This window comes from Eschscholzia californica, unplaced genomic scaffold, assembly GCF_041429995.1.
Source record: "Eschscholzia californica isolate CP2 unplaced genomic scaffold, dmEscCali1.0.p SCAF_6, whole genome shotgun sequence".
Taxonomy (NCBI): Eukaryota; Viridiplantae; Streptophyta; class Magnoliopsida; order Ranunculales; family Papaveraceae; genus Eschscholzia; species Eschscholzia californica.
Genome location: NW_028238483.1, coordinates 17,352,150 through 17,359,718, shown reverse-complemented (window position 1 = coordinate 17,359,718; position 7,569 = coordinate 17,352,150). Strand labels below are relative to the sequence as shown.

Genomic DNA, 7,569 nt, shown 5'->3' with positions numbered 1-7,569 from the left:
ACCAAAAATACACTTTAACGCGGTCAAGGGTAATTTCGTCCAATTTGAAAAGTCAACCGCGCGACCTTTTTCTATTATCTCAATTTTCTCTCTCTCTCTCTCTCTCTCTCTAGTTTCTTATCTTCTTTCATCTCATAAAACACTTACATATTAAAAATTAGAATCCGACTAAATTCTCTGGAATCTTGTTTTTGTTTTTAGCTTTTGTTTTATAGATCTTTAGATTTCAAAAGAGGGTACAAGATTTCAAGTAATCTACAAGACCTAGAAATAAAAAAAAAAACCCTAAATCTCGATTTATTGTTCATTGTAAATCTAATGCTTAAGAGAAGTTTCAAGGCCGGAAAATGGTGAGTTTTTCTAATTGATTTATTTATCGTAATCCTATTGAGTATAAATGAAAATTGAAATATTTCGATTAAGTTTCTGTTACATTTTGAAGATCTCGATTAATTCTAGGGTTTTTTTTTTGTTTTGGTTATTGCAGCAAGACTTCTTTGAAACTTGCGATTGCTCGGATAAAGTTGTTAAGGAACAAGAGGGAAGTTCAATTAAGGCAGATGAGACGGGATTTGGCTCAGCTTCTTGAGGCTGGTCAAGAGCAGACTGCACGAATTCGGGTAAATCTAACTAGTCATTGTTTTTTATTTTCTGAATCTGACTCAACTGAAACCACAATCAGCTCATATCAGTCATGTAGACAAGTCAGACATTCAGGGGGGGGGGGGGGGGGGGGGGGGAGTCAGGAATTTAAGTTAGCCTAGATTAGCTAAGGAACAAACCACCTTAGTTGGCTCTCATGTTGGTTATAACTTCTCAATATATGCTACAAATACCCAAAATTTGACCCCTGACCGCAGCCACGGGTCGCCACACCCTTGTTCCGCCCTTGAAGAGATCGTGATTTAGACCAATACAAACATTTTGAAATTCGCTCGAGCCAATTTTGATCTCGTATGTGGCTTTGGAGGATACAAACACTACTTTCTTGAAGAAGAAAAATGTTTTTTCCAACACCTCTGTTTGATTCGGTTGATATGTTAAATTTTTGTAATGTAAGAAATTCCTTCATTTATCTCTCGTCTTAGCATCTCCAATGCAACACTCGATCTTAAAACTTTGAGTGCCACGTAGGCTTAGTTGCGTTTTTCTTAACAGTTGTCTCGAAATGCAAAACTCTATTTGTGTCTCTAAGATAACGTTACAGTAGTTAAGTAGAAGCAGCTTAAGAGAACATTCTATTTCTTCAAAATATTTGAAATTATACCAATAAAATTATCGTTTCGTACATGTTTAAAATAATTTATTATTTTTTTACAAAAAAAAAAATCATGCCACATAAGTAAACGTAACAACTTTAGAAATTTGCATTCGAGATGAAAAAAATTTAGAGCATCTCTATCTTTCCATTTGAATAAGATTCTCAATTGAGACTTGACACATAGGACTAATAGTGATTTTTTGTGAGTTTTGCATTGAGATGCTCTTATGTGGTTTTGGATCTTAACCTAATTAAATACCTACATGTAGTGTCTCATTGCCTGAAGGAGTTAAGATCACCTCAAAATGTTTTAATTCAAATTTGATGTTTGTGCATGCATCATTTTTAGGGAAATTGTATCTTTTTTTTTTTGTTTCGTTTAAATTTAACCATTCACGTGAGGGAAGTTTGATAGGCAGTGGCCGTTGTTGTTAAAGGCAATGATGCTAGAGCCTAGAGCTGAAGTCCTTTTATACCATAAGTTGGTTTAAACTTAACTTTTTTTTACCAAGTCTTGGGTGAAAATCACATCACGTGAATTGTGATCCATTTGAAGAAGTAAAATCTACGCATGGTTAAGATCGGTTTGGGTACCAAAGTAGACGTAATGTCATGTTGTTTTTAGTCCGGCTTTAGGTTAAGGAAGAGCGTAAATACCAATTGATCTTTGTAAGGTCACCTCTACAGTCATCAATTTCCGAAACTGTACGGTGTGTTGGGTAGAATGAGTGAACAAGGCCAAGACGAGGCTGCGCTTGTAATACATATTTGATTTCTTATTTATTAAGTTTTTTATTTTTAGTTACGAGTTTTTTTACTTTACGACCAACATTGCTACATTACACAATTAAGACTTCATCCTAGAGTTATATTTTACGGTCACAGGTCATAATACAAACTATCTGCAAGTTTACATCAAATGGACTTACAAAATCTCACATGTTTAATATGCCCTGGAGTCACTAGAGTATCCGACTTAGGGAATATACTAAAAATGAGTAACTTTGTAATATAGCAATTGATGTATTCCCAGGTTGTCTAGTTAGTGGTTAGTGATAATGAAGCTTCATTTGTAGAGCTGAGGCTTTTTGTTCCATTTCAGGTTGAACATGTGATCAGGGAAGAGAAGACCATGGGAGCATATGATCTCATTGAGCTATATTGCGAGCTTATAGTGGCACGGTTGTCTATTATTGAATCACAGAAGTATGTTTTCTGTGTGATCTTTAATATCAACTTCAGTCCTTTATATTTGGAAGTGTTAAATGAACATTCAAAAGGAAAGAAGAAAGCAAAATGAGTTTTTGTGAAACAACTTCTTCAAATTTTCTTGAGATCGTTTGTTTTCTTATTTAGCGTGCCTGATACCTAGTGTTGTTTGGTTTACAAATCTTTGCTTTTTAACGAGAACACACTTTTGGAGTTTTGTCAGAAGCTATTCAACCAGTTTTGTCGCTCTACAGTTTAAGAAAGAAAAACCGAGTTGTCTTGTCTATTTAGATATTCACGTGCTAAGTTTTTTTGTTTATCCTAGTACTTAACATAGTGTAGCATGGCTTGTGAGTATGGTCAAGAGTGGCTGGAAGAATTGAAGCGTGGCTCGTGAATACGTGAAAAATGGTCGGAACAGTTGAGTCTATGAGAAATATATTTTAAACGTCTGTTGTTACTAGCATCTATGATACTTTTCCAACGCAGAAATAAATAAAAACCTACCACATAAAACTAATTGACTTCTTAGTATTTCTTGCCATGCCTGATGTGTTGATTTGTGTGCACTTGAACGCAATGGTCTTACTATCATACAAGCTATGGGTTAAAGTATTTTTCTTTTACAATAATGCAAGCTTGAGGCCTATTAGTTGAGTTTGAAATTTGGGTCCTGCAAAGGTTAGCTATAAGTGTCTTGATCAAGTATAATCTGCCTGTTGTTTGGTGTCTGTATTTTATCGTACTATCCTTCTAGAGATGAACTTTTGTTTATAGATGTTTTCTTTTATCGAACTTTTCGGCTTAGAAAAATTGGACTGATATTTTCTCTTATTTTCTCAAGATCCTGTCCCATCGACTTGAAGGAAGCAATAACTAGTGTAGTGTTTGCATCCCCAAGATGTGCGGATATACCAGAACTCCTTGATGTTCGCAAACATTTTACATCAAAATATGGAAAAGAATTTATTGCTTCAGCTCTTGAGTTGCGTCCTGACTGTGGTGTTAACCGTCAAGTGAGTTATATTGAGCAGTTGTTAGCTCCTTATTGATTAATGAAAATATCTTGTAAACAAGTGAATTATATGATCATGATTCAGGTGGTTGAGAAATTATCTGCAAGAGCACCTGATGGGGAAACCAAAATCAAGATCTTGACTGCCATTGCGAAAGAACATAATGTCAACTGGGATCGTAAAGACTTCGAGGAGAAGGAATCACAGCCTCCAGAGGACCTTCTGGTAAGTAAAAAAATGACATGGCTTTCCAGCTTGGGTTAATTTGGATTGTTTTATCTTATTAATATGAATTTCTGAACTCCTTGAATAGAATGGACCAACGGCGCTTGGATCCCCCACGAAGATGCCAGTGGAACCCGTTAGTGTCCAAGCCCAGCCTACTTCTGGCCAGAACAATGATTCATCAAAAAACATCTTTCAGGACAAACGGACGCTAAATTCGCAGGATTATGCTTCCGTCAGTACTACAAGTAGTATGTCGAGAACTAGCCCTTCCCGTCCCCAATCTGTGGCTTCAGGTATGTTCAAAAGAATTATATATATATATATATATATATATATATATATATATATATATATACAGCGTATATTTTCAGTATGTTCTTTTTGGATCCAACTAATGATGTTTTTTATTTGTACAGAAAGTGGTAGTAGAGAGAAATGGAATATGGAATTTAAGGATGCCAAGGAAGCTGCCCAGGCAGCTGCTGAATCTGCAGAAAAAGCAAGTATAGCTGCTAGGGCTGCTGCCGAACTTTCAGGTTATAGAAATAATATGAGGCAGCATTCACCAGAATCTCATGAGTCTTTTGGTCCTAATGTCGGAGATTCTAGGGCAAGTTCTTCCCATAGAGTCGACCAAAGGATGCAAAATCATGATGGAGGTACTAATTTAGGAGGAGTTCCTCTAAGCACATACGATGGTATGAGGACAAATTTTTCACATAATGTTGACCGGAGAACGCAGGATCAAGATAGTGATAGGAATGAGATCACTAACCTGGGAGGAGATGCTCAGAAATATGGTGGTATCAATAGAAAATCTAGCCAGTCTGCTTCCCCAGGTTTTACCATGGCTTCTGATGGTGAAGAGAGTCCGATGAGTAGCCCCCAAGAAGCAGATCGAAATAATAATAAGACCTCATCTGAGGTGGAATCTACTAATCCCAACTGGGATAGCAGGAAAACTGAGAAAAGTCAGTTTCATGAAGAAGTGACTATCGAGAACGAATCCAGTGACTCCGAGGTAGACTATGTTGACGAGCAACCAGAGAATAAGGTATTTGAGTATCCAAGTTATCACTTGGACGGGAATGTCGAACAAAGTTCTAGTAAATTTACGCCTTTTGCTTCCCATGCAAGCGTTGATAGTGATGATGCCACCTTAAATTCAGATATCCCACATTATGGAAATGATGTTGGTGGACACTCTTTCAACAGTACTGGTGTAGAGAACATCCAAAGAGACACCATGAAACCGAGTTTCGACGATTACCCTAGTGCAGTTTTTGATGATTATAATTTCGATGGGGAGATTAATTTGGATGTGGAGGGTGAGCACAATGAAACTAAGAAAGATCCCTTTGTTCTTTCACCAGTTAGAAACTCTGATTCACATCCATCATCAGCTGTGGGTAGTTGGAATCCTGGGTCATTCAGGAACAATCTTGATGTGAGTTCGAGTTCTAATGTGGAACCCTATTCGCCTCCTGGATCTCATGATAGGGTGTCAAAAGCCTCAGTTCAATCTAGATCAGATGACTTATTACCTGCAGTATTTGATGATTCAGATGCTTCGAGCTCTGAGAATGAAGTGGAGATAGATAATTACGAACACAATGGAACAGAAACTACTATTCCACTTCTTAAGCAGAATCCCCTTGTAAGAAAATCAGAATCGAATTGGGATAATGGGTCGTTGAAATCCTCCTCTGAAGGTAGGGAAAATGCAGCAGTGTACCAGAGAGAGGAAGAAAATGCAGAAGCCTATCAGGAACCGTCTATACAGTCTTCTTTTCATAATATGGATACACAGGATGAGTCCACAGAGATAAACCAACCCACCGAGCCGAAATTTGGAGGTGATTTTGCACTAACTGATAGTGGGCATAAATTGAAAAACACCTCCTCTGTGGAAAAGGAATCTGCAGGAACAAACAGAAAACCATGGCTACGTTCATCTCTTGACGATTCAGAATACGATAAAATCTCAGAAGACCGAGGAAAACACTCAAAGCAGAAGGGTTTTGTAAGCGAATCCAGGGAAGAGTATGGCGATGGTTCCGTATGCAGTGTTCAAGATGTTTCTGGGTATGCAAGTTCCTCTAAACATCTGGATCAGGAAGGTGTTATTGGAATTCAGAAGAAGCTGTCTCAGCATAACTTTAGGTTTTCATCAGTTAATGAAGAACATGCAGATGACAATTATGGTGCTTCAAAATCTCAAGATGCATTTCAAGAAGTGGAAGAATCAAGCCCTGAAAGTGGGCCAGGATTGAACTTCGGAAAGTTGACAGGTGGTTTACGGAACAAGGGTAGTTCTCGTCGAACTTACACTAAGGATTATTCCACCAATGCTTCACTCCGTTCGGCACAACAATTTACAGAAAATAATGAGAAACCAAATGATTCCCCCAGATTCAAGTCCTCTATCACTTCTCAAGGTCAAAACTCAGATGTACATGCTCAGAAACCACAAAAGGTTCATAACAAAAATAGCTCAAGAAGTCCAAAGTTGTATTTTGATTCAGATAGTGACGATAATAATCCACTTCCTACCTCAGCTGTAGTTGATAAAGGTTATACGAATCGAAGGCCTATTAAGAAGACAACAAGAGATTTGCCAGCCGAATCAAATGTAAGCAGCCTTGCAAAATTTATTGGTGGCTCTGATGAACAAGTTACTCCTCGAGCTAATATGTCAAAGAAAGACCCTTTGCTGCCTCAATCTCGAAGAGATGATACGTCAGTTGAAAAGGAAACTTATAACCTAGTTTCACAGCCTGAAGTCTTGGCAAGCAGGGGAAGGTCGAAACCTGGGTTGCTTAGAGTTGAACCCTCGATTGAACATCAACCTTTTAAATCTATTACAGACCCAAAAACTGTTGCATCAGCTAGCGTTGAACCCAAGATTGTTTCACAAAGGAACAAAAATGATATTTCAAAGACATCAATTTCTAGTGAAGGGTCAAAACCAAGAGAAGATTCAGTCAAGAAAGCTGGTCATGTTCATCCAAAACTCCCAGATTATGACACATTTGCTGCTCACTTCTCCTCCTTGAGGTCAAACGTTCGGCAATCATAGGTAACTATTTTTCTTCTTTGCTTTTCTCATATAAAGTAACGAGCATTCGTTATTCGTTTGAGGGGTTGTGGTGGCAATAATCAAGTGATAAATACAACAAGAATGAAGGCTCAGACCCCCCCCCCCCCCCCCCCCCCCCTGAATATAACATAAAACACGTTTGTGTAAAAAAGTAAATGATATACAGCAGAGATTAAATGATATGCGTCGTATTAGTGTGTGATTGTTGCTCTTAATAATTGCAGTTTGAATTATATCTTTTGTAATTTTTGAAATCACAACTGTTTCTACCGCTTCTGTGAAATATTGAGTTATACTTCTTTAATGATATTGAATATTGAGATCTGCCAGTGTCTGTGTCTTGAGACTCTCCTTGTGTCTGATATGCATATAACATTTGTTGCTCTTTTGTTATTAAAATCATGCATCATGGTTTGGTTTTGCATCGATTAGTAAACCGTCTAGAGGATGAGCTCAACCTCAATTAAGGGAGAGGCTTTTGGGTTGAGTTTGTGGACTGCGCAAAGAACAAATCCTGTGCCTGTCGAGCATGGGCCTGGTCTTCGTACCCGACCCCAAACTGGAGTCAGTATCATCCAATAGCCTTTGTGCTCGGACATTTATTCCGAAAAGAGATTCGTTATGCTCAATGCCTCAATATTATTGTCAATTGTCGAGATTGTGCCTGTTGTTTTTGCTGTATAAGCCCCAAAAAATATTGTTCAAAGAACAAATTCTGTGCCCGTCGAGCATGGGCCTGGTCTTCGTACCCGACC

General features: G+C 37.9%; 1 protein-coding gene across 1 annotated transcript; it reads left to right on the top strand.

Moving 5' to 3' along the window:
* LOC147532077 (uncharacterized) lies at positions 1-7,138 on the top strand. The gene is made up of 7 exons (XM_086646314.1): positions 1-350; positions 488-620; positions 2,364-2,467; positions 3,315-3,486; positions 3,571-3,711; positions 3,800-4,007; positions 4,131-7,138. The coding sequence occupies exons 1-7, from the start codon at positions 319-321 to the stop codon at positions 6,791-6,793; spliced, it is 3,453 nt and encodes a 1,150-aa protein (XP_086502440.1). The 5' UTR covers positions 1-318; the 3' UTR covers positions 6,794-7,138.
* The last annotated feature ends 431 nt before the right edge of the window (positions 7,139-7,569 follow it).

Coding starts and splice junctions, on each gene's coding strand:
- LOC147532077 (XM_086646314.1), top strand. CDS start 319: ATGCTTAAGAGAAGTTTCAAGGCCGGAAAATG. Junction 3,487..3,570: donor ACTGTGGTGTTAACCGTCAA/GTGAGTTATATT, acceptor ATCATGATTCAG/GTGGTTGAGAAATTATCTGC. Junction 4,008..4,130: donor TCCCCAATCTGTGGCTTCAG/GTATGTTCAAAA, acceptor TTATTTGTACAG/AAAGTGGTAGTAGAGAGAAA.